General features: G+C 43.8%; 1 protein-coding gene across 1 annotated transcript in view; it reads left to right on the top strand.

The window, feature by feature from the left end:
- The window catches only part of PCP4 (Purkinje cell protein 4), a 48,007-nt gene extending 28,696 nt beyond the window's left edge, over positions 1-19,311 (top strand). The window contains exon 3 of the mRNA XM_063393174.1: positions 18,507-19,311. Within this exon, the coding sequence (XP_063249244.1) occupies positions 18,507-18,634 (128 nt within the window). The 3' untranslated portion in view covers positions 18,635-19,311. The remainder of the gene's footprint in view (positions 1-18,506) is intronic.
- Positions 19,312-26,569: the final 7,258 nt, after the last annotated feature.

Raw genomic sequence — 26,569 nt, 5'->3', positions numbered from 1 at the left:
AAGCAGCCACCTCTGGGTCTAGCAGCCAGCAGAATAATTACTAGCAGAAAATGTGTATTTTAATCTCACCTAATGATTGTATTCAAGCAGACGGCTGTATTTGTCACTGGCAGAAATTTCTTGGTGACCTTTCCAGTGAATCTGCCCACAACAAAACTCCGTGTCTCTGGTGAGAGCTCTGTTTCTGTTGTGTGAGCTCTGCCTCTGGCAGGCAAAGATGTGGAGAAACTGGGGGAAAAAAAGCATTCCTGGCTTATTTTAGCCAAGCAGGTAAGAGACAAATGGAAGATGTGGAGGTTTGGACCTTTTCTGTCCAAGGGTGATGGATGCTGTCAGCAGAGGACAAGACATTGGCTTTGCCAATCAATCATTCTCTCCATCAGCACGGCTTGGTCTCATCTCAGACAAACTTCTTTAGCTTCAATTCCTTCCTCTGTCAAATTCAAGAGAAAGAAACAGCTTTTCCAGACCCCAGTGGGAAGAAGTGTGGAGATTAATGACCCATAAACAATAGTGTATATTCCTGTGCCATTTGCCCAGCGGGACCAGGTGTGGGAGGGTTGGTGGACGTTGTTTGCTCTCGCTTGCTGGACCTCTTTGAAGCTTTTCCAGAGCTGTGCCAGAGAAAAGTGTCACAATTCTTGTTTAAGTATTCATGGTTTTCAAAGGAGGGACCACAGAAATAAAAAGCAAAAGACTTAAGTCATGAGATGGAATCCTCCAGAGGTTCCTCAGCTCAGAACCATTCCATTATGGAAGGACATCAAAAAGGAAATGTAATTTTTGGCAATTCCCCCCATTCCTCCCCATGCCACGGGCAAACCTTGGGAACAGCAGTCTAGAAGCTGTTCTGGGATGCAGCAGAGTTAGTGTAGAATTTTAGTCTCTATTCATCATCTTAAGAAGATTACTGCAGCTAACATTAGCATTTTTGCTCTTACATGGTGGACTGGCTGAAGTCCAGACTGAGTTGGAATTAGAATACTTCTTTCTTCCTTTTATTAGTTCTTTTTCTTCTTGCAGTAGAAGATGGTGAACACAAAAGAAGCCAGTGAAGAAAGCTGCATCAAGGGACACCAGTGCTTTGTGGTTTCTCCTCATGTAACTGTTTATTTGAGCTTTTAATTCCAACTCAGTTTGGTTCTAAGTTTCAGGTTTAAATGAAATTAAATACAAGCACATTCACAACTGCCATTATTTTTGAGTGGGTGCTATGTGAACCTCTAAGATGTTACTGTTTTCCTCTCCAAATTATAAATGTATCCAAATTTACTTGAAACTTGGCATGAAAAGGTTTTATAACTACCATAAATTTGACCCTTGTTTTGAGTCTCCCACAACTCTTTGGACATCACAGTAATTTTCTGTGGCTGTAAGTAGTTTCCTGCAGGATTCTGTAGTACTATGGTGCATATTTGGGGCTGAATTTCTCGTCTGAACTTTCAGAGTAGAAACCAACAATTAACCTGAGCTGAATTAGAGAGCAGCTGCTTTTATTCTGCTGTGCATTTGTGGGGGTTCTGGCCTGGCAGCAAAAGGCTGAGTTTATTTTTATTTATTTCAGTGTAATTGCTGAGATAGGGAGTGATGCAGCCCAGAGCTGCCAGCCTCCTATGCTGGTGTCAGGGATACCTTTTGTTGTTGTAAGTGATGCTGTCTGAATGTGACAAAACACTTGATAAGCTTGGCCAAGCGTGCCAGAAAACAAAACAAAAGCAATGTGGATTTTCAGTCCAGGCAGTTCCAAAAACCCCAGGGTGTTCTGCCCCCACCAGTGAGTTGTTTCAGGAGAAAATCCGATCAATTTGGTTAAGAAAAAAGAAGAGAGTTTTGCTTTTTGCTAGTCAGGAGAGGCTGCACAGATTGAGGTGAGCACTAGAGAACACTCAGAGCCGTGGTGTACATTGCCAGAGCTCTCCTGGCAGTGGTTTCTGCTGGTTTTTAGGCCCAAGAGACATTCACTCACAATATTGAAGCTTTTAACCAGTCACTGGCTTGTGTAAGTAGATATTTTCCTGCCACTGAAACCTCTTGTTACAGGCAATGTGAATGTGCCCATGGCAGTGAGATGAAGCCTGTGGTGCTCTGGGGATGCTCTGAGGTGATTCTAAATTCCTGGTCCTTCCTGCCAGGCAGGCCAGGCTGCTGTGATGGGTCAAGCCAGTTATTCCTTACTTTCTTCATAAAACCTGAGGTTTTTCTTTCATCTTTTCCACAAGTAGGGTCTTCTCTCTCTGCCTGTCTTCCTGTCCCCCTCATTTCTTCTGTCTCACCTCTCATTCCTTCTCCCCCAGAGAATTTCATGTCTCTTCAGCACAGCCAGATCAAGTGCTGCTTCTCCCTCTCCTGCCTAATTTCCCCTTCTGTTTTCCCAGGCAAATTTGCAGTCTGGCTCATTAGTAAAGAATATTCATTTGCCAAAATGAGGGTTCCCGACTAATCCTCTAATTTGGGATTGTAGTGACCCTCACCTGAAGTTTCTCATTCCTCTCCAGTCTCACTAAAATTTTCCCAGACTACATTTAAGCAAGGGCCAGGTGAGGAATCACCTGGAAGGAGAAAAACACCTGTAAGAGACAAAGCAGTTTTTAATGCAGCAGAATCAGAAACAGGAAGGAAGGAAGGAAACAATTGGGTTTCCTGAGAAAAAAAAAGGAAAGAAAAATGTAATTGTTCTGTTGACATTCAGATCTAAAATTCAAGCAGTAAAGACAATTAGGTGGGTTTTAGTGGAACAGGGACTGGGGTGTGCTGTATCCTGTGCATTCTGCACATGCCAGCACTTTGGAGGCAGTGAGGGATGTGAGTCTCAAGTCCTTCCTTGCACCAACCAAGCTTGCGTTTTCTGAAGCAGAAAGGTTTAGTCCTGTTTCCAGATGCTTGTAAGCTCATGTCCTTGTAATCCTCAGAAACACGGGGAGGAAGAATGGGTGTCTCTAGATCAGAAAACACGGGCTGGAGAGACGATCTGAGGTTGGCCAGCCGTGTGTGTCAGCTCAAATGCTGTTTCTGATCAGCTTTATTGACAATTTGACATGTCTCTAAATCCAGACAGACCGTAAAAAGTGCCTGTCAGGGTTTAAATTCCCACAAGGGAAAATGTTTTCTAGAGAATTTTTAAATAAGTAGCAGAGATAAGTCTAGAGAAATACTCAACACAGAATGTGTAAAGCACTACTCAGATTAATTTCTGTCTTCCATGTAATCATTTTAAGTGACTCAACTGTGTTCAATTTTTTTCCTGTGCTTAAATCTTCAAGAAATCATTGGCAACTCCAGCCGAGTAACATTCACCCTCTGCTATTGATCTCTTTTAAAGGTTTTCCAGCTATCCATAACTTTTATTTCATTTAGTTTACATTCCTTCATTGGTATTATATGCACTTACTTTGTTTATTGCAATCTGCACTGGTGGCAAGGCCGATTAACAGCTGCTGAACTCCGCTGGTTAAAAGCTCCCTTTTCAGTTGTACACAACCTTGCCAAAATCCAATTGCTCAGGCTGGAATTTGTCATTTTGATTGCTTGCCTCAGGCAGAATTATTTTGGAAGGGTTCAGCAAAGTCATTCCAGTAATTTCCAAAAATGAGGTTTGAGCTAAATGTTAGCACATCAAGAAATTAAAAACAATTTCTGATGGCCTTTTGTTTGACTGCTCTGAGTCTTTGTCATTTTGAGCAGAAATGTAAGATTTGTCATCTGGGATGTGACTTTTCTATCTGCTATAGAGGCCAAGTTATAAATGTTTAGAAGGACAAGTCTTACGTTTGTGTGAGTTCAGTGAAGCAGTTAATTATCGGGTTTTTTTCTGTGAAAACTCAACATTGCTGAGCCAAATAGTAAACACTAAAGCAATTAAACCAACACTGTCTTTGAAAGGCTTAAGGAAATCATAGTTTTCCTTAATTGCTGCTACATTCAGCAATGCTTTGGCCAGGAGCTGAAGCTCAGGGTGGGGTTGTGCCCTTTCTGTGCTCCCAAAAACATCACAAGTGCTTAGGAAAAAATGTGCCTCTGTCCTTGGAATCAGAGGGTCCCAGAATCTGAGCAGGGAGGTCAAAGGATGGAATGACAAAGGAGTTCAGTAGGTCTGGTGAGGAAGCTGGAACCACAGAGGATTAGGCAGGATTTGATATTTTGGGATGGGAACCGGGACCAGGAGGGAGAAATGTGGATTGGGATGTGAGGACTGGAGGGCAGAGCAGGAGTTGGCTGGTGTGGGAAGGGGCTGGGCTGGAATTTTGAGGTTAGAGAGTGTCCTGGTGCAGTTCTGGGGGGCAGGAGTAGCCAGATGAAGACACAGCATTGTTGGGGTCTGCTGTGAACCCTGGTGACCATCAGGGCTGGCCCTGAGCTGGGACAGAGGAGGTGGAACAGGAGCAGCCACCACATCTGAAGGCATCAGAGTTTTCTCACTGTTCCTTTCCCGTCAGCTTCATGCCTCCTTCCCCCAAAGTAATCAAGTTCATTCCCTTTCCTGCTGATTCAGGAACAGGACAGCAGCCTCCCACCATTGCCAGTTACTCCATTAAAACTGGTGTTGGATTTAACAGTTCCAGGCAGCTGTGCTGAGGAGCCATGTGGGTGTCCATATGTTGCATCAAAATACTTTTTTTTTTGCTTTAAATCTAGGAAACACTGTGCTCCAAAGACCATGAAAGTTTCAATGTCAAAAATTAAAGTTGTCCACTAAATGATTCAGGTAATTTTGCCTAATGGTATCACTTAATTTTGTCATTTATTAACTTTCTCGTGTTGAATTTTGCAACCTGAATGTTCTTTTAAGATAGCTTTATGTGTGCAATAAACTTACAGCTGAAGCAGGAGAGAAACCTTTATCCCCCGGCCTCAGTTAGATTTTCATGTCAATTAGTCTATCTGGCACAGGGTTTAATAACTTTCTAATTGCAATTGCAGCACTTAGCTAAATCAATGGCTACCCCTTCTGATAAAATTGATTTTAAATAGCTGTTGTTAAAAGGCACCAGGTGAAAACTTAGTGAGGTGGAAACCAAGATAAGATGAATAGGAACCCTCCTTTTCTTCTAGACAGCTCATATTAATAAAGCTTGCTTTTTGTTTTGCCTTAACATGTTTTTGCATTGAAAAAAAATTTTGAAGTTACAGAGGAAACTTTCTGAGCTTCCTTTGAGATGTTGCAGGATGGAAGGATGAAAAGGGGTGACAGTCCCTTCTGGAGAAGGAGACAGGGAATGACAAAAGGGATTTGTTCCAGCTCTGAGGACTGGAAAGCAGCAAGGCTGGAGGGCCAGTGTGGTACCTCACACACCACTTGGCTGGCAGCTCAGAAATGCACCACATTTCCAGCACGTACAACCTTCCTTTGTGTCCTCACTGTTCTGTGTGGGTTTGTTAAGTGCACCATCTGTCAGGATAATGAGACCATTTTCACTTCCCTGCTCCATAACCTCCTGATGCAGATAAAGAGCTCGGAATATGGACCTGCTTTCTCCTTCCGCAGGGGCTTTATTGGAAAAACATGCTTGCTTTTACCTACATTAAAAAAAAAGAAAAATCAGGTGTGTGGGTGTGATTAATCAATACACAGGCTATAAAAAGGTGGATACTCCTCCTTGCTACATACCTGAGAATAAGCCCACTGCAAAGCAGCCTTAATGATCTACACTTTAGTCAGATGCTTGTCAAATTCTTGTGAGAACATAGAACTGCACTCTTAGGGGAGAACAACCCCTCCACCCTTTATCTGAAATAGCATCGAGTTTAAAAGAGGATGTTGCTGAGTCAGTGCCTAGGACCTGGGTTTGGAATTCGGGTTTTTTATGAGATGGGGGAAAGGGAAAAAAAACCTGCAGAAGCAGGATTTGAAGTACTGTCTAGTGGCTTTGGAGCCCGACCTTGCTCATTATCTCTGCTGCTTTGGAAAGGCTTAGAAAATTAAATTACCCTACAACCATCAGCCCTCACTCAATAAATACAGAGGCTAAAGGCAGGGACAAGAAATCCCACAGAGCTTTGGTATTGACTTGTTAGGATTCCAGGCTTTAGCCTCCCATACAGTAACTGCCTTTAGGTAATGACCAGGCTGCTCAGAAGGACACCTTGCCCTTCTGGATTCATTCCCCCTCTTTTATAGGATCTGTTCACTGCCATTTTTTATTCCCTTATGCTAAACAGTAAATTGTCCTGTGTGACAATAAGGTCTTTTCTATTACTCTAGGGCAGGAATTAATGGAGAGCAGAGCTGTGCTCCAGTTCTGTCTCAGAGCCAGTAGTTGTGTTCACCTCAGCAAAAGTTTCCACAAGAGGGGAGGGGAAAGAAAAGAACATGGCAAGGATGTGTGGTGGGGCTGTATTTCTTCCCTTAAGGAATGATGAAGCTGTAACTTGTGTGCTTTGGCATGTAAGGAACATTTGAGTGTAATTGTGCTGTGAAATCCAAATTCTCTATTGAGTGCACTGTTGGGGAGCTGCACCAGGAGGTGGTCACTGTGTTTTTCTGAGCTCTGCATGCAGATCCCATTCTCATGTCAGTGTTCCTTGGCTTGGTTCAGCCATGAGAACCATGCCAATACCTTTTCAAGTGTTCCTCTCTTCTACAGATGGCCACCCAGCACATCTGACTCCCACGTTTTATTCCTCCTGCATTCTCAGAGCTGTTTTGGCTGCCTTTGCCACATGCTGGGTGCAGCAAGGTTCCTTGGAGCACCTCCACCCTTCAGGATGGCAGCAGCTGGCTCATTCTTAGCTTAGCAGCAGAGCAGAGGTTTGGTAGTGGAGGTTTGCTGTACTTGAATTCAATTACAGTTCTCACAGAAACTGTCATTTGGCTGCTTGTTCACATGAAGCATTTGATATTGCTTGTCGTGGTGTTAGCTGTAATCCCTTATTAGAGGTAGAGAAGGAGTCTTATTGATGTACACATAAAGGCACACAGTGTACACAAAAATTCACTATCTCTCAATTAAATTGAAAGGAGAGCGAGAGGTGCTGATACAGGTTTTTTTTGTCTGTTCAACTATATTTCTATAAAAAGAAAAGTGTATGCACACTGTTCAGTCAGCTCCTGAGGGAGCATGAGAGGATCCAGATCAGCTGCAAGACTGGCAGCTTCCCTGGCCATGTCAGCAGAGGGAACAAATGTTCATTCTGACCCTCTATTGAAGGTGAACTGTTCTCTCCTTCTCATCCCATGGGATCAGAGCACACGGATGGAAGTTGTGTGAGAAGGTGTGCCAACCTTTATTCTATTTTCTTCCTTCCTGGAGCAAACAAGATTTCTTAGCTGCTGCAGTTTCAGTGTAGTACCTTTCATAAGGGCTAAATAATTCATTTCATTTGAAAGAATTTCTCATGAAATAGCAGATAAGTGTGTTCATCTGAAATTCTACAGTATGTAGCGCAGGCACTACTCAGGCTCAGGCAATGTAACTCATTTAAAGAACAATATCTACATCTGAACCAGTCCCTCTGAGCTGCCTTTACAATTAATAGAGAACTAACCAGTACAGGAAGGGGATTCAAGGGTGAGATTCATGCTGTCCAAAAAATGTTGGAACTGCACCCTTGAAATCCTTGCGTTTCTTCATTGGTGTCTTTCTAAGCACCTAAAGGAAGTTTGGCTTCCTTCACAGCCGGACTTGGTGATCTCAAAGATTTTTTCCAACCTAAATGATTCAAAGTCAGATTAAGGATTTTTTCCCCCTAGGAACTGGCCAGAGCTTTTTACCTAGAATCTGGTTTTGAAATATTTGGCTTAATGAGCTTCTGCAGAACATGTAACATGGCTTTCCACGTGGCTCTTGGCAAGACAGCCCAGAACATGCTGACGGTACCCTCCAGTATTTAATTCCTTCTCATCCTTTTTCAGAGCCACGTTGCCACTGGATCTTAATTTATCTCCCCTGTGCTGCTGTTTCAGTGTTAATCCTACATTCTCCTGAGGAGCCCCCCTCCTCTCTTCCTAAGAGTTAAGCAAGCCAGCCTGCAGGGGACATAAACAGAAAATGTGGCTTTTTGCGCTCAGTGGAGACACGGTAAACTCAAATTAATGATTCTGTTCGGGGAAGAGCCCAAGCAAAAGAAAATAGTGGAAATTTCCTAGAACCAGCCCTCCTGCAACAGGATTTCTTTGCTTTACGGTGGAAAACTACAGCTGGGTGATTGCTTTCAGGAGTCAGAGATGTTAAAATTCTGTACCTTTTGTGAGAAAATTTCATCCTGTAAAACTTCTGGTCAGACTGAATCTATCCAACACTCTGGCTGAACTTGTGGATGGTAGAGCAGAAGTGACAAAGCCAAGTGATGCAGGAGCATGTGAGACCCACTGGCAAGCCAAGTTTCATGGTAAATCAATGTCTATCAGAGTTTCCTGGTCTTTTCTCAGGCTCCCTTGGAGCTGCTCCAGAATCCGGGATTTTGTATCCATCACATCTCTCCTGGGGCTCTCCTGAAGGGATGAGTTTGGTTTTGGTTTTGGATTTGGAGGGGTGACAAACTTTCTTTTGCCAAACGCTCTCCTAAAAGAATGTGTTAGAGCAGGTTTGGTACTTCTATGGGTATTTTTAATCTCAGAAGCTCCACTTCTACCCAATTATTGACTAGTTGCCTCCACAAGCATCCCTAAACTGACAGATAATGCAAGATGTTAAAAAAACATGGTACATGTATTAAAGCAGTGGCTTGTTTTGTGGTGTGATTGTGCTAAATTAATTATCCTATCACATCATGGAGCAATGCCCACGTTTGTGCAAATAAAAGCTGCGCTGTTTTGCCATTAATAAAGTTGTTTGTTTCTTGCACTTAATCTGTGCAGTAAAGTGAGTGCTTCTTACTGATAATATTTACAAGGCTTAGAAGATACTGAAATGGAATCCTATAATGGTTTGGATTGGAAGAGTTCTTCAAGCTCATCTTGTTCCAACCACCTCTTCCATAGGAAGGGAACATCCACGAGACCTGGATGCTCCAAGCCCTGTCCAGCCTGGCCTTGGGCACTGCCAGGGATGCAGGGGCAGCCACAGCTGCTCTGGACACCCTGTGCCAGGGCCTGCCCACCCTCACAGGGAATAATTTCTCTTCAATATCTCTTTTGCTTAAGAATGTGATATTGAATGGCAAAGCTCAGTTCCTGTACCTTACGGTGTGCACCTCTGAGTGTGGGATTAAGTCATTTGTAATTAAAACCTGTCATGGATTTTACAAGAGGAGAGTGTTTTCTCACTGTCACTTTCCAAGTGCTCATAAAGTAGTTTTTATTAAAATTACCCTGTAAAGTTAAAATAGCCTCTCATTAGTTGCTAACAGATGTGCTGGTATCCAGTGACTCCAAGAAAATGTCCTTATTTTCCACTTTGAAGATGAGCAGGGCAGAGTCTCACTCTTCTTTGTGCATGGAAAAAAACATCTTCTGACTCCGTATCACGGTGCTCTTGATTGATTCCTCTGCTTTCTGTGACTGACAGGTTTTGCTTTGTAACCTGTGCCACCTTCCCCAGCTCCTGTCACTTTGGCAGGCACGGATTTGATCCCCCTTTCCTGCCACTCCTGTGTGGCATGTTGTGATCGCTGCCACTTCTCTGAGCTTCTTCCCCAGCTGCTCTTTAGGGGGGTGGTGGGGTGAGGGAGCATCCCTGGAAAGTGAAGCCAAGGGAGACAGTGCTACACTGGAAGATAAAATCCTCTGTTTTGTGTTTTCCTGGCCAGTGCTCTCGGGTACCGTCGGTCATCCCACAATTAACAGCAAGTGCCAACTCATTTCGAAGCAATTCCTTTGCAATCTGGAGCAGCAAAGTGTTTGGAAGTGCTGGGGGCAACATCCCTCTTAGGAAACAAAATGGATTCAGAGCCTTTTATATGGTTTTGATGCAAAGTTGTGCAGCATGGTTCGAATCAAAAGGGCTAAACTCTCTTTCCCTCACCACCCTAAGGGTCCCACACTCTGCCACCACAGTCCCTTGGCAGAGTGTGTCTGGAACAATCCCAGCCATGCCCGTGGCTGCCCCAACTCTCAGATACTTAGGGAAGCTGTGGATGATGCCTGAGCTGTGCTGGGGCCTTGGATAATGTGCTGCTGTCGAGGTAGCCCTGAGGAAGTTCTCCTGTTGTTATTTTAAACATTATTGCTGAAGACACTTCTGCAAAGGTCAGAGCACTGAGGGGTGGCGGAGGGGAAAGAATTTATTGTTCTGCATTTGTAACCACATTAGGACTCCCAGCTTGGGCTGGGAGCGCCTGCATGCTACCATAATAGGGAAATAACTGATCATATATTAATCAAGCAGTTGAGGAGCGAGTCGGGAGGGCAGCTGGTTTCATGCACTGCTGAAATGCAGCTCCCTCCACAGCAAAGCTGGTTAAAGGCACGATGTTTAACTGGGGAAATGAGAACTGGAAATGGCAGAGGAAATTAAAACCGTGTCGTAACAATTCCCATTTAAAACTTGGCTGAGGCCTTGGGCATCACGGGCAGCTGCAGAACGAGACTCCCACAACTCTGGGCTGAATTTGTGAGGAGGATCTTGGCGTCCTGACATGGAGGAGATGCTGAGTTAGGGCTGGGTGTGTTATCCCTGCTGGTGGGGCATGGTTCTGCAGGGACACAGGGACCTGACAGGGGCTGGACTCGGTGGTCCTTGAGGGTCCCCTCCAACTCAGGAAATTCTGTGATGCTGTGTCAGTGCCAGCCCTTGATCCCCAGCACCATTTCCTTTCAGCTCCCAGATGCTCCCACTGCATTTGCCAGTTGAGCACTCCTCAGACACAGCTTTAGCTGGTGAGAGATGAGATTACAGAGCTGAAATGGCCATTTGGATTTGCTAGATTCCCAGTTAAACTTGCACAGAGTTTGATCTCCATGTGGGAATGTGAATTAGGGCCTCTAGTTTCATTCCCAGAAAGCCTCCCATGAATTATGTACCTATCTATGCATCAGTTATGAGTTTGTAAACCATTTTAAAAGGCTGGCAGTGATCCATTAATTACTTTGAAGATGAGGAATGATTGCTAAAATAATATTAGCATTTAAGGAAAACCAGTATTTGTCTCTATATTAATTGTTGAGCAAAATCAATTCATCTGTAGTTGGCTACAGTCTACTTGAGAATGCAATTTTTGCAAAGTGAATTTTATTGCTATTCCTGTCTGTTCCATTATGTTACCCCAATGTACATATTTTTTGTGCTACTTCATTTATCTTATGTCAGAATTAATATTCCTGTTCTCGAACATTATTACAACTAGGAAAAAAAAAAAGATTAATCAAACATTTCAAAAGCCTCATTCTGAAATAACATTTTTAAAATTATAGAAGAACAACCATTATTTTCTGCAGCAAAACTAATTTTTCAAGTTCAAGATAGCAACACCATATTCTGAAAGTAAAGGTCAATTTGAAAAATAAAAGATTCTGCTTGCCTAATAAGGTCATGTTCTTTATACCAAATTGTAATTTACAGTTGAATCAAATGATACTAATTATTTCTGGCTTGCTTTGAGTGATATTCTAGGGCCAGTTGGTGTAGTTCAGATAAAAATAGCTTTTACATTTAGTCTTATCATTAATGATAACCTTTATTTTTTTTAACGTGAAGCTTTGGAAGTTTCAGGAGACTGCTGAGCTCCAGGGGTTGCTTTTCAGTTTCAGAGATGGTTCCTTTGTCGAGTTTCCATTTCCCCAGCATCTTCCACCTTCAAAAACCTGAAAACAAAAAACCCTTGTGTAAAACTGTAATTCCCCACCATCGAGTACCTGTCTCCTGACAAACAGAACAGGGAGCCTTGGACTCTGGAAGGTGGCCCTGGAATGTCTGGGTTCCTTTTGGAGTGATGAAACAAAAAGAGCTTTAGGGATGAAGTCCTTGTCACCAAACGAGCATCTCACCTTCCAGCACTTCTAATGAGCAGGAAGGAAAATTATTGTTGTTCCTAATCTAATTAGAGAAAAATTCTGTGCTTATTAATGAAGAAGCTCAATGTTTGTGACCAGGAAGGCCACTGGCCCCTGGTCTGGGTGAGGAATTGTGTGTCCAGCAGGAGCAGGGCAGGGATTGTCCCTCTGTGCTCCAGGGCTGTGTCCAGCTGTGGCTCCTGCAGGAGAGCCCTGGAGGGGCTGGAGCGTGTCCAGGGCAGGGCAGGGAGCTGGGAAGGGGCTGGAGAATTCCTGAGGGAGCTGGGAAGGGGCTGAGGCTGGAGAAAAGGAGTCTCAGGGGGGACCTTGTGGCTCTGCACAAGTCCCTGACAGGAGGGTGGTGGGGTTCTGCTGCCCCCAGCCCTGGGAGGACGTGGAGCTGCTGGAGAGAGCCCAGAGGAGGCTCCAGGATGAGCAGAGGGCTGGAGCAGCTCTGCTGGCAGGAAAGGCTGGCACAGCTGGCATTGTTCAGCCTGGGCAGGAGAAGCTCTGGGCTGAGCTCAGGGTGGTCTTAGGAGGGCCTGAAGGAACGGGGAAAAGAGAGACAATTTACAAGTACAAGGGGGAATGGCTTCAAACAGACAGAGAGTAGGTTGAGGTTAGGTATTAGAAGAAATTCTTGACTGTGAGCTTAGTGAAGAACTGTAACAACTTGCTCAGAAATTTTATGGTTGCCCCATCCCTGGCAGTGCCCAAGGCCAGGTTGGACATTGGGGCTGGAAGGTTCCCTGCCCATGGCAAGGGTGAAACTGGATGATCTCTAAGATCTCTTCCCACCCAGGCCATTCCATGATTCTGTAACTCCCTTAAAAATGAGTCTTTTAGTTCCTCCTCCTCAAGCAGACACAGAGAGGAAAGAATGGCCAACATCAACTCTTGGATTTTAACACTGTTGCTTGTGAGGAGTTAAGTGTGGCCTCCACACCTCTGAGCATCCATATGTTTTCTCCAGCTGGCTGGTTGCTCTGTGGAGTCTGGGCAGATAAAATGACTCTTCCCATCACATAAAGATAATACTTCACATGGATGTCAACATCCATGTGATTCCTGCCCATTTTGGTCCTCTTTAATTAGGAGCTGTTCTGCCTCATTGGACAGGCTGGTGTAATAGCTTGGGATAAAGATTGTCACAGCTTGAAAAATCTTTGGAGCAGTGGGAGGTAATGATCCTGCCTGAGGCAGAATAGCGCTTCTGGCCTGTTACGGGCACTGTGATTCTGTCCCACACTCCATTGAGTCTTTTCTCCCAAACGCTGCAGTTTAGCCCCTGAAAAATGCAGTGTTTTTATGAGTGTACTCCATCTTCAGCCTGGTCCCATAATTCCTGTTAGATGAGAACAGGGTGAGCAGGGGCAGAGGATGGCACCTGAGACATGAAATGCAACTTAGAGGCTTCAGCCTGTGCGATTTTTTGTGCTGAATGGCTTTCCAGAATGTGACGAGCAATTTCTGTTTCATCTGGAATGGCAGATAGGAATTTCTGAGAATAAAGACCGAGTCCCCTTTTCCACCCCACTAACCTCTTCCCTTCCCTGAGCAGTTTTGGGCAGGACTGGTCCTTTTAGGCTGCGTTCAAATGTCACAAAAGACTGCTTTAGACTTTGGCCCATATGGAATAAGCAACGTTTCTTTTTCCCAGCGTTGTCACAATTCATTTTACTTCATAGTTGAAAAGTAAATGAAAGAAATAGCTGGAGGCACATTTGTGAATAATTACATTTGCACCATATTTCTTCAGAGTTCGATGGGTAGATTTATGTGTAAGATTTTATTGTTTTCCTTCAGCTTCATTATCCATCCAGTGTTTGCCATGGATCACGAGGCACAGTGGCAGATCATGGAGACAGCATTCTAATGCTGTTTCATCTGGAAAGGGAATACATAGATCTTTTTTCAGTTGCAACAGTGCAAGAGGATGGGAGACTTTGAAAGCAGCTCATTAGTTGCTGCTTCAGGCTCTCCTGCTGGGCTGAGTGCTGCCTGCGGCGAGGGAAAACCTGCACCCTATAAATTGTCTCTGATTTCAGCCCTGCAATGTTATGGTGCTGGTGTGTGGGGTGCCCCTTGTCAGCAAAAATTTGATGTTGTGCTCCCAGGAATTTGTCCTACCACTGATCAGATTGGCACCAGAGCCAGTCCATGTAAATGTGTGATTCTGGAAAATTCTTTGGGTAACAATCTTTTGTTATGGCCAACAACTGCCGGCATGGGATCGTTCACTTCCCCTGTTGGCAGTGATCAGAAGGGACATGGAATGACTGCCCTGGTTTATCAGGGTGTGTTCAGAAGAGTGGGAGTCCAGCAAAGTATGAAGAAATCTTTCAGGGAAAGCCTTGAAATAGCTGAGTTTAGTGGGAAGGGTTAGGGGGATTGATTTATTATGGTGCTAATGAAAGCAGATGCCTCCTCAGAAGGCAGAGAATTCAGGCCAGGGCTTATCAACCATCTCTGAACCCTGTAAAATCACAAGAAGCTCCTGAGTTTAAGTCTGCTGACAACAGTTTTGTTTTCTCATGGGGTTGGGTGTAGTCCAGGGATTCTCAGATGTGGAAGGAATCATCGTGTAATTTAGTAAGTGATGATATCAACAAGAGGTTGTGTGTGGTAGAGGGTGGGGAGGGAGTCCTGGTCTACCTTTATTGCCTCCTAAAGGTAGCTTGAAAGAAGGTGGTTTGTTACCAGAATGGCTGGCCCCCACCAGCAGGAATGAAAAAATCAAGCACAGGAGTAAAGCCTGTGCCAGTGCTTACCTGTGCTCTGGCCTGCTGAGAGCGAGAATTTTCTGGGTTTTCACACCATTTCCAAGCTAATTATCCCTTCTGAAAGGAAAACCAGGACTGGGACACGGTGCATGAAAGAGGAGCATTTCTACAGGCTTGCTTTTAGCTCTCTGCAGAAATTTAATGACTTGGGGACTCAAATCCAACAGCCTGCACGCTTGAGATATGTGAACAGCTACTGACAGGTAAAAGTTAGTGTGGCATGGGTGGATATGGAGTAGGAAGGGTGCAAAAAGGCTTTTAGTCTTTTTATCAATGCAGTGAGGTGATTTCTAGTCTGTGCAGGTCCTGAGCACAGGCTGGGTTTTCATTGTAATTAATTGGTTAATTCTTAATTTGTAGAATCATAGAATGGTGTGGGTTGGAAGGGACCTTAAAGATCACCTTGTTCTCTTTCCCCTGTCATGAGGGAGTTGGAACTCCTGCTCCTAACCAGTAAAACCATGTAGTTTTCAGGGTGTGATACTTTCTAAATCACAAGGCTGCTTTTAGGAAAGCAGCTCAAGGTAAAAGCTAGAATTTTATTCCCTTAGACAAAGCCCAAGCTGGCACCCCACTGAATTTTCTCTCCAGATTGACAGTCCATCTGTTAAAGTATCTGTGTTGTGACAGGTATCAGTAGAAAATGGTGTGGGGAGAACTCCAAGAAAAATCCACTCCCAAAATTTTGGAAATACTCAATCCAGCTCTTTTCAGTTTAACACAGGTCTTAAACTCTTTAAGCAAATATGTCTGTGCAATTATATACACATATAGTAATATATATTCTCTATGTGTGTAAATGTGGATGGACCATACGTATATAAAAATGAAATACGGGCATTATGTTTATAATGTGTCAAGAAGTATTAGTAAAAAAAGGGTGTGAGTTTGTTGGCAGTTGGTTGTATTATTATAATACATTATTATTATAATATTAAGAAAATTATACAGGTGTGTCTATTACATTACATATATAGATAATGCACATGTTGTTTTATAATGTGTATTATGCATATATGCGTAATCATTATATTTCCCTACCATGTGCTAATTATGAATTTCTTCATTATTCATATAAATGTCTTGGCTCTTTTGAACACTTCTAATTTCTTAATTAGAAGTCTAAGTCGTGGCTGAAAACTTCTCATCCTACCCTTTCTCAGTGGTGATAGAAAAATAGAAATACAGGAAGAGCTCATTTGGAATTTTGGTTTTGATGTCAACAACAGTGGGTCAAAAAATAAAGTTAAAAAAATAAAAGGAAGTCAAACCTTAAGACACTGTAAATTATTGTATTACAGTTGATTTTAAGGCAGTGATGAGGAAACATATCAAGCAAAGATTTAAGTGTCCTGGAAATTCTAGAGACAAATTACACTAAATACTGCATTTTCTCAAGTCTTAACATGAGATTGCTGAGTCACTGTTGCAAGTTAAGATTGTGCTAAAACTGGGCTGTGAGAGGAAATGAGCTGTACGAGCCAGATTTCATCAAGGAAACAAACCCAATTGTGTCTGTTCGTCCACCCATCTGGTTCTCCCAACTGGAATTTCCAAAGGACAGTAATTAATACACTGAGAGGCTAAAATCGATGGATAGACTCCACCTTTACTGTTAGGTTGTCTTTAACCCATAAATACCAAGTCGAAATCACTTCCAATTTCTCCTTGGCTGTGTCACTTCTGACCTTCACGTCCCTTTTCCCATGGAAGATAAACTATAATTGTATTTCTGTACTTAGGGCGGTTGTATTGCTTGAATAGTTACACAAACCATGCAGATTCTCAGATTTAATGACATGATTCTGTGATTTAATGGCGTAAAGTTAATGGATTGATTCCCTTCCACAAAAATCTTTGTTTTGATAGCTTAGCTTTTCATTAGCCTTTATAATAAAACTTGGTGAGCTCTCAAGCTGTTCTTTTTATCCAGATTTTCTCCTTCTTCTTCCATTTTCATCTTTCTTCTTAAATGTTTTCTAAACAAAACAAAATACTAAGTGAACATTTGTCTTACACCTAGCATAGCTGCATTTATTTGGTTGTTGTAGTTCAAATAAAATCAATATGGAATATTGCAAAACCTTCCCTTTAAATATTTTCTCAGTTTAGAGTGGTCCATAGAAATGGACACGAAAACCGAGTTCTGAGTAAGAACAAGAAGTAAAGGCAAGAAATACTGCAGGGCTCATGCTAAAATCATAGAATGGCATCCCTGTTTTCCAGTGTGCAGAGACAATGGGGGAATAAATTTCTTTTCATTTTAATAAAACATGGAAAGCGTTGCCTTTATTTGCATTAATGGTACTTGGGGATGAGCACCCTGGAGGTAGTAAAGTCAAGAATTAAATGCAAAGTGGTTCAAAATGGGTGAATTCCCCCAGGAAGAGCTCCCTGCAGACTCCTGGCGTGACGTTCACTGCGGGCTGGCACACAACAGTTACATAAGGGAGTTTAACAAACAATTTTTGGTGAAAAACTCGGTGCTGTGCCGAGGTTAGTGGGGCGAGCGTTTGCTCCCACTAACTCAGTCCAGGCAGTTCAGGGTTATCTTTGCAACCAGGGCAGGAATTTTCCCAGGGCTGCACTTTTAACTTGTAGGTGGGTGAAGGAAAATTCAGCAGAGTCAGCTGGGTTGTCCACGTGGAGGCCAAATGCAGCTGAAGGGAAAGCTGGGAATAAAGGAAGGCAAAGAGCCAAGGATCGAGGATGAAAGACAAGAGCAGAGCCTGGAGAGAAGTGAGGGAAGCAGCACAGTGGTGGAGAGATTGGACATAAATGATTCAGAGGGGAAGAGCTCTGCATGTTGGAAAGGAAACGAGTGGAAAGGATGGAAATTAGCCTTAGGAAATATTCTCTCTTCCTCTCATGTTGGAGGTGTCATAAGAAAAGGGTCTTCCTTAATGCCTGTACTTTAAAATATTTTTGTCTGCCTTTTTGTTTAAGAGTAAAGATAGAATAATTTAGGTTGGAGAAGACCTTTAAGTCCTCCCTGCTGGTGGCACAGAAGAATCCCTCTGTTCCTCACTGTTGGCTCCCTGGGCTAGGGGGGACTTGCCCAGATGATGCCTTGGGAAGGCTGACCTGGAACAGACTGGAGAGAGCTGGAGAATAAAGCAGATATTTATTGAAAGGCCTTTAAGAATACACCTTGGGCAAGACAAGAGCCTGACCAGGGCTGCACCCAAGGTGGACCCAAAATGGACACAAAATGGTCGACCCATCACGAGGTCTCACACTTTCATAAGTTTGGGTCCATTTGCATTTTGGGGTTTAATTGTCCAATTCCAGCTCCAGGTGATGCAGTCCCATCCTTCTTGTTCCTCCCTTCAGCCCCCCTTGTTTGTGCTTTTGGGCTGAACACTTGTCCCAGCTGTCCTTGGTGTGCAGCAGGAGAAGGATTTGTTTTGTGTCCCTGCTGTGTGCAGAGCTGAGTGAGCCTGAGTGTGAGCTCAGAGCTGCACCCTGGGCAGCGCAGGGGCTGGAATACAGCAAAGGGAAAACTGAAGGCATCACAGATGCTGGATGAGTGCTGAGCCCCCTTCGGATGTTGCTCCTCAGTGCCCAGGTCCCCATGGGCTGTCACAAACTCCATCACTGGGAAGGGTTTGATGAGACTTGTCCCAGGCTTTTTCCCTGAATCTGGTCCCTGTTGCCATGGCTGTCTCTTGATGCCTTTTCCTTGGCCTTAAAATTGAGAGCCAGATACAGTTCAGGGACATAGGGCTTTAACATCAATATTTAACAAGGATCTGTAGGAAGAGGGAGAAAGAAGCAGAATTTTCCACCTGTGCTGTTCAGTGATTATCCCTGTCTGAAACACCCGTTGATGTTTTTGTTCTGTTTCCTTTGAGCAGATGGGCAAAAGAAGGTCCAAGAGGAGTTTGACATAGACATGGACGCGCCAGAGACAGAGCGGGCGGCCGTGGCGATACAGTCCCAGTTCAGAAAATTCCAGAAGAAAAAAGCGGGGTCCCAGTCCTAGTAGCTACCTCACAGCGCAAAACAAAGTAATCCTGAGATGATTTATCGAGAAGATCAGAAATAACACAAAGATGCATGTACAGAAATTATCAATATTTAAAACCCCATTGGCAGATAACAACCCATGAGCTTGTGTGTGACTTCATCCCAGATGTTTCACGCCCATTATCCTCTGTAACTCACCATTTTACTTGATGTTGTAATAAAAAGTTAGGGTGAAGTAATTAAAGTGTCTGCCTTCATCTGTCTTTCCATATTAATCCAGCAAGTGCAGCCTTACAAATGAACCCAGCCCAGATGCCTGTTTCCCTCTCCACCTAAAGCTCGGAGTCATAACAGCACCGTATGTTGCAGGGATTTTTGCTGAGGGATGAGATAGATGCATCTCAGCCCTGCTTCCCTCATTTGGAGAATTCCAGCTGCCAGCAAAATGTGAAAATAAAATGACTTTCTCGTAATGAGCTGAAAGTAAAAAAGAAAAAAAAAAAAGTTGCAGACAGAAGCTGGCATGAGGGGTGTAGGAAGCAGGGAGCAGTTTATTTTTGTCTTGCAAGTGTGTCAATAAAGTGGTTTGAGTGGGGAAATTGTGCCTGTCCTTCCTCTTTGCATGATAACATTCAGAGATCTTGGACTGCGTTGACTGTTACGGAAAGAAAATAATAAATCAGACACAAAATACCTTTGGAAGTTTGGGGTTCATTTTTGTCTGTAAAAATAGAAATTAACCATCTAAACTCTATTTCTCGATGCAGTTCTTCAACCTCTACATAATCAGCAACTGTTTCTGTGCCATCTCTCTATTTCCACTGTATTTTCAGTATTTGAGGAGTAAATCCTAACAGGCTTCCTGTGTCCGTTTGCACTGTTCAGCTTTGAGCCCCTTTATCTCTGTGTTAGCCCAGCTTTGGATCAACAAAAAGCAGCTACAACCACATGTCTGAAATTGGGAAGGGAGTGGTGACAACCTGCCAGCCTTTCACTCCTTCAGGGGGACTGATCCCACTGTCATTCCCAGCTCTGCCCAGGGGGATTCTCTCCTTCCTCTCCCACCTTCCACAGGAGTGTTTGATCACCAGGGCAAGGCACAAATGCACCATTAGTCACCTTTGAACAGCCAGGAATAGAGGGAAAGGAGGGATTCATGCCCTTCCCACAGGAGCCCATCAGGGCAGCAGTGCTGGAGAGGTGCCAAGCTGTGGGATTACACAGGAAAAGGAAAAAACCTTCTGCAGGTTAAGGCACTTGTGATGCTGGGCATCATTTCAGTGGGGCTGCCAAGAGCTCTGGCCCTGTGCTGGCTACAGGGAGCCCTCAGAGATGCTGAACCAGAGAAATCCTGTGGGCAGTGAAGAAAGGACATGCAAACACGACTTGTGAGGTGCTTGGGACTGGGTGGGAAGGCACAGAGGTTTTTTGAACTCATTTTGAGGGGAACACCTAAATGCTACCCAGGTTCTGCCTGTGGCACCTCAGTCTGTGTCAGGTCCTGGCCCTGGGCACAACTTTCCCACTCATCACCTGCAAAGTCAGCATCCTCCAAGCTGCAGCTCAGTGCTTTCATTATTTATTTTATCAGTACTTCCTCTGCATTTAAAAATCTCACAAATAAACTTCAAATAACAGCGCTGCTGTGCTCAAAGTGTGGTTCATGGAGGCCCCAGTTCCCCCACTTGTCTTTCACAGCAACTGCTCACCATATAATAATAGCCTAAGCACAATAATCTAAAAATTGTAATGGCTTTGGATTGTCTTGGTGCCATTTTGTTTAGATGAACATACATTTGTAATAAAAGACTGCATTTGTGTTCTGCATTATGTCATTTGAAACAGCATGAGCTCTGTAATGGCTACTTAATTGAATAAAAACTATTGGTAAGCACTAGGCTTTTAGATTTGATCTGACATTCCTTGGACTTAAATTTCCTACACAACAGGAATAATCATATGGTTGGGACACAGAAAAAATGATTGCATTATTGAAGCCCAGCAACAGGGGCTGTTAGTAAATGAATTATGGCTCTTTCAGTAGCAAGGCTTTTCTTCACTGTGCAGTTCAGAGTGCATCTTACAGACACAGCCCTAATGTACAGTGAAACATAATGAGGAAACAGTGATCTGGCATGAAATTTAGAATAATTGTGGCTGCCCCTGTCAGATAATTTCCTTTTTAGGTAAATGTGTTTGCACACAGATTCAGTTCATGTTCCAGGAGAGCTTTCTTGATCCTTAGTTTTGCTCTTCACTCATCCTTTGCCCACATCCAAGGTCACAGCTGTTAATTTCTTTTCTTACCACTAACTCACAGTTTTCAAAGGCCTATCTGTGTTTGGCTGAGGTGAGAAAAGGTGGATTCAGCCAGGATGGGTGAAGGAGGACAGTTAAATATTCCAGGGATAATGTGGGTCTTTTAACTTCCAAAAACTCACTGAGCTCTGCCTAACTGAGTAATGCAGTAATGGAAAGAAAGATTTAAAAGAAAGATTTAAATTAGGGGGATATCTGTGCTGATAACCCCAACATTCCCATAGGTTGCATGGAAGAATATTCAGAGCAGTAGATTTTGCAGAAAATGGAGTTATGGCTCCCACCACGGACACCCACACCCTCCCCAGACACATCCAAGCTGCCTCTGCTCCAAATTGCTGCCAGATTATCCCAAAAGAGAATAACCCACAGCTGAGTGATCACAACAATTGCCTGAGCCTTTGAAATCCTTAGTTCACATCGTTGCCTGGACTGTAAAATAACCTGTGGAAGTAAACACGGAGGAGAACAATGGAAGGAACCAAAAGCCATCTAAAAGCACAGGAATGCCCACAGGAGGAAAACTGCAAAGAATGTGGAGTCTATCAAAGACAGAAAAGCAAGCCACAGCCAAACCTGTGGGGGAAGTGGGGAAGTGCAAGTTTTACAGAAAGTAGAAATGAGTCTTGGATTCATGCCCAGACCAGAGGCTCCTACAACTCAGTCAGAGTTTGGAGCAACCCGGAAAGATCACAGAATCATAGAATCAAGCCATGGAATGGGTTGGGTTGGAAGAGTTCTTAAAAATAATCTCTTTCTAACCTCCTCTTCCACAGGAAGGGAACATCCACTGTCCCAGGGTACTCCAAGCCCCAATGTCCAACGTGGCCTTGACACTTCCAAGGGATCCAGGGGCAGCCACAGCTGCTCTGGGCACCCTGTGCCAGGGCCTGCCCACCCTGCCAGGGAACAATTCCTAATTCCCAAGATCCCATCTGAACTGACCCTCTTAGTATCAACAAATTATTACCACCAAATCACCAGGACTGCACGAGGTTCACCCATGGCTGGTGGAGCAGCTCAGATGCCACAACATCTGCCTTGTTCAAACCATTGCTCCCACTGGCCTCAGCTCCAGGGAAAATTAATAACTTATTTTAGAAATGTTATTTAGAAAGGTCTCTAGCAGAATTCAGAGATTTCCAAAGAGCAGCTTCATTAGGAGTCTTGGGAGAGAAAGGATGATATGAAGTGATACAGCCATGATGCATCACCAGCACACAGCTGTGATTCCCAAACCTGCTGCTGGTGGAGATGAGAGGTGGGAGATGGTAACCCAGGGGCACCTGGATTTTCCAGAAGTTTTAACAGGACTGCCTTGAGTGCCTCTTAGAGGAGCTGAGGCATGGGAACAAAGGGTCCCACAGAAAAACAGGGATGGTGACAATTTGTTATCCAGGCTCCCCAGGGCAGTGGTCATGGCCCCACACTGCCAGAACTCAAGGAGTGTTTGGACAACGCTCTCAGACACAGGGTGGGATTTTGGGATGTCTGTGCAGGGCCAGGAGTTGGACTTCGATGATCCCTGTGGGTCCCTTCCCACTCAGGATATTCCATGACTCATAATTCTTTTTTCACTATTGCCTCTATCCAAGTGTTCAAAGCCTGATTGGAAAAAAGCAGAGTGTACTATCAATATGATGAAATTAATATTTAGACATCTATCTCCTGGAAGCATTTAAATGCAAATATCCTTCTCAATCTGAAAACAGCAGAAATCCCTTGTATTGGTTTATATGATCAAGACAACCTTCAGAGTGGAAAGATCCAGGAACTTCCCCTCAAAAGAGAAGCTATGGCATTTCTAATCCATTAAACTCTACTCACAAATGGGTGATTTAGCTCAATTCTTAAATTAAGCCAGTATATTTTTTTCTGGGGTGGGTTTTTTTGTTTGTTTGTTTTTCTTTTCTTTTTTTTTTTTTTTTTTTTTTTTTTTTTTTTTTTTTAATCCCTAAACTCTCCCTGACAGATGGTCTCCTGCCTTTTAGTATCTCTAGTGATGGTAAGGCTAAAACCTTCCTTGGCAGCTTGTTCCGTGGCTGAACTTTTCTTAAAGCTATAAAGGTTGGTTTGTACTTAAAACCTAAATCCTCCCTCCTGCCATTTAGATTAATTTGTTCCAGTCCAGCTATACCCAGTTTCCCTAATCTTATCTTGTAGGTCTCCTTTTCAACCCTTTTCGTTATTTTTTGTTGTTCTCCTTTGAACTCTGCCAATTTATCTGTGAGCCTGGAATGAAATGCAGCCATCCAGATGAAATGTCCCCAGTGCCAGGCACAGCAGCATCATTATCTCCACTATTTTACAAGTGACGAGCCCCTCACCACAAATTTACACGGCTTCTGGCATTTTTTGTGACAGCATTATTCTGCTGGCTTGTAGTCAGAACATCATTTCCCAAGAATATGGAGCTGCTCCGTGATCTCTCTGGCTGGTCAGGATTTCACCTTTTTTTCTGCAAAAGACTACTCTGGCTGTAAAACATCTCTTTTTAAAAAAATTTTACAATCCCCCTGCACCTCCGCAATACTGGGATGACACAGAAATCTGGGTAAATGTCTTTATCTGTAGCCTTTTTTCCTTCAAATAAGGCAGGAATTGTAATAGTTTCTTTTTTTTTTTTTTTTTTTTTTGTGCTTTGCCATTTTCTGTTCCTAAATAATTAGAGTCAGGTGCAGAGGCTTCAATGATCTCTAAATCAACCTTTTTTGGAAACTCAGAAAAGGTTTCAATGACTTCCTATTTTATTCTGAAAAGTTAACTTGCCTTTACTGGTGATGACTAATTATTTGATAAGAAAAGTCTTCATATCCACAGCTAAAAATAGCTCTTGAAATGAGCCTGAGGACTCTTGTCCCTTCTGAGTGCGTTGTGATTTAATGATCTTTTCACAAAGGCCAAACTGATACCATTACTCATATTCAGTGGTAGTTTCCAGCATGAATATTCCTGCAGAAATCCTCAGGACTAATGTGGCACAGGGAGGGGGTGTGAGCACATGATCTCTTGGCCTCATCAAGTACACAAAGTACAGTGACTTTCTGTGCTTGGTTTGCACATCTTGGCAAAATTATATCCCTGTTTTCCTTGAGCCCTTGTGATTTCATGTGGGGAGCCAGACCTGTATTTAATAGAGTAAATTATTGAAAAAAAAAATATAACCAGCAGATGATGGCAATGATTAATAACAGAAACAATAATTAATACAGCAAGGGGAAATTGGTTGGGTTTCCAGAAGACTGGCATCACAAGAGCAGCTGGACAAGGGGGAATGGCTTCAAACTGAAGGACAGCAGGCTTAGATTGGATATTAGGAGAAAATTGTTCCCTGGCAGGGTGGGGAGGCCCTGGCACAGGGTGCCCAGAGAAGCTGTGGCTGCCCCTGGACCCCTGGAAATGTCCAAGGCCAGGCTGGACGGGGTTTGGAGCAGCCTGGGATAGTGGAAGGTGTCCCTGCCATGGCAGGGGGTGGAATGAATGATCTGTAAGAACCCTTCCAACACAAACCATTCCATGACCTCTCCAAAACACGTTTAGTTCAGATCACACACACAAGCCACAGTGACACTTTTCTTTGTGTGGCCTGGGCAGAGCTGTCACCCTCCTCCTGCTGTGACCAAACCCAGCTGCAGTGGCAGCAAATTGTCTCCCCTTGCACCAGGGACATTTCTGGCCATGTCCCTGCCCAGGGCTGGCACCACCCCACTTTCCCCACCTGTGCACAGGGGATGCAGTGTCTGTTCCTCACTTTAAGATCACATGGGGATATAGCAGTGCCCTTTAGGGACTCGTGCTTTTGTCAAATCTCTCATTATCAGATGTTTTGACAGACTCAAAGTCCTGTAAACCTTGAGGTGGAGCCTTTTAGGTGCTGATGGGGGCACATACCTGCCTGGCTGGCTGGGTGAACTGAGCAGGTAGATCTCATTGCCAAAACACCAGGAAAAAAAAGGCCAAAATAGGCATCAGCATTAGAGCTTTGAGTTGATCAACCACAGGGCTGTGGACTCATCACCCTGCCCTAAAGCCCAGAGCAGCCCCAGCACTGGGTACCACTTGTCAGGGCTGAGGATGGAGAGGCAGGAGATGGCAGCAGAGCCTGGGAGCAGGGAAAGGGAAGGGTTTTGGAAAAGGTGAAGGGGACAGGTGTAATTACAGCTCTTTAAGGAGGCACAGGGCGTGGGCAGAGAACGCTGGCAGGAAGGGTGGGCAGAGAACGCTGGCAGGAAGGGTGGGCGGAGCGGGGAGGGTGGCAGGGATGGGAGGTGATTGCCGAGGAGCTGCAGCTCTGCATTTCCCACTCACTCCCGTGCTGATGGGGTGAATTGCTCCAGAGATTTCCCCCTCAGTTATGTAAAGCCAGGGGCGTTGCCCTCAGGGATACCTGGGCAGCACTGCTGAGGTATCTCAGCGTGCCCAGGTTATGCAAGGCAGTTGGCAGCAGCTGAGGATCACAGCTGTGCAGTGGAAATTCTGGCAGAGCTAAAAATAAAAGCCTCAGTGTTTGATCAGTCAGCCTGTAGCTTGCCCTCTAGACTTCCCCCTGACATATGGTGCCTACAGCCTCTGGAGAGCACCCAAACCACTTCTCGCATCCAGGGCTTAAAAAGTGAATTGGGAGACATCATCTGTGGAGAAATTAAAATCATTGTTCGTGGGGAAGGCAATTTTATTCTGCTAGAATTCTTGTGCCTTCAATGTTCCCCTGTTCACAAAGGCCTTTTCTTTACAAAGGATTAGCCAAGGCAATCAATTGTTTTTATCTGGTAAATGAAAATGAATAAAATGCAATTTGGATGTAAGTAAACAGAAAAGTCATTTTCCACTCAGCATTAGCTCACATCTCAATGGACATTAGCCCTGGGTTTATTGAAAGACAGGTTATTGCCTGGGACATTGGGATTTTAGTGGAATGGAACACAAACTCCAGTTTATTGACATCTGCTGCATAGCAAAAAGATGGATGATTAGCTCCTCTATTTCTGCTCTTTCAGAGCTGCTGTGTGGATGCCCACAAGGGGAAAGCTTGGATTATGCATCATATTCTTCGTACTTTTATACAGAAGAAGTTAATGGTCCTTTCATAGAAGCACTTTCCATTAATACAAGTTTTCTTGGCATAAGAGAGCTACCTGCTTTTGCTTCATTCTCAACATGACTTAGTGCCTGTCATCTGAATTAAAAGTCCATTATCTTGATTCTGTGCTGCACACTGAAATCGTAATCCTGCACACTTTGTAGTCAATAGTACTAATTTTCAATAGTATTTTTGGTTTAGAGCTGCCAAAGCTTCAAGGACTAGCAACAAAGCAAAAAGTAAAAGTAAAAAGAATAAAGGAAATCCTGAAAGTTATCCAGCAAAGAGGGGAAATTCTCTCAATGACTCTTTTTTTTTTTTTTTTTTTCGCCTGCACAGAAACAGATAATTCTCCTTTGAGGAAACAACCACCCAAATGGTAAACATCCCTTTTTCATCCCTTTTTTCATTTTCTTCAGTGCCACTGCACAGTCAGAGCTCGGGCTCTCGTGCACAGCAACGGCGAGCAGCTGCGTCCCTGGGTGCACCAGCACAACATAAACCTTGTTCCTGCCCTTGATTTTGATTTTCCTCAGGTGCCACCTCAGTGCA

The sequence above is a fragment of the Prinia subflava genome, chromosome 3, assembly GCF_021018805.1.
Source record: "Prinia subflava isolate CZ2003 ecotype Zambia chromosome 3, Cam_Psub_1.2, whole genome shotgun sequence".
NCBI classification, from domain to species: Eukaryota; Metazoa; Chordata; class Aves; order Passeriformes; family Cisticolidae; genus Prinia; species Prinia subflava.
The sequence above is the reverse complement of the archived record's forward strand: the minus strand, read 5'-3'. Positions and strand labels throughout refer to the sequence as shown.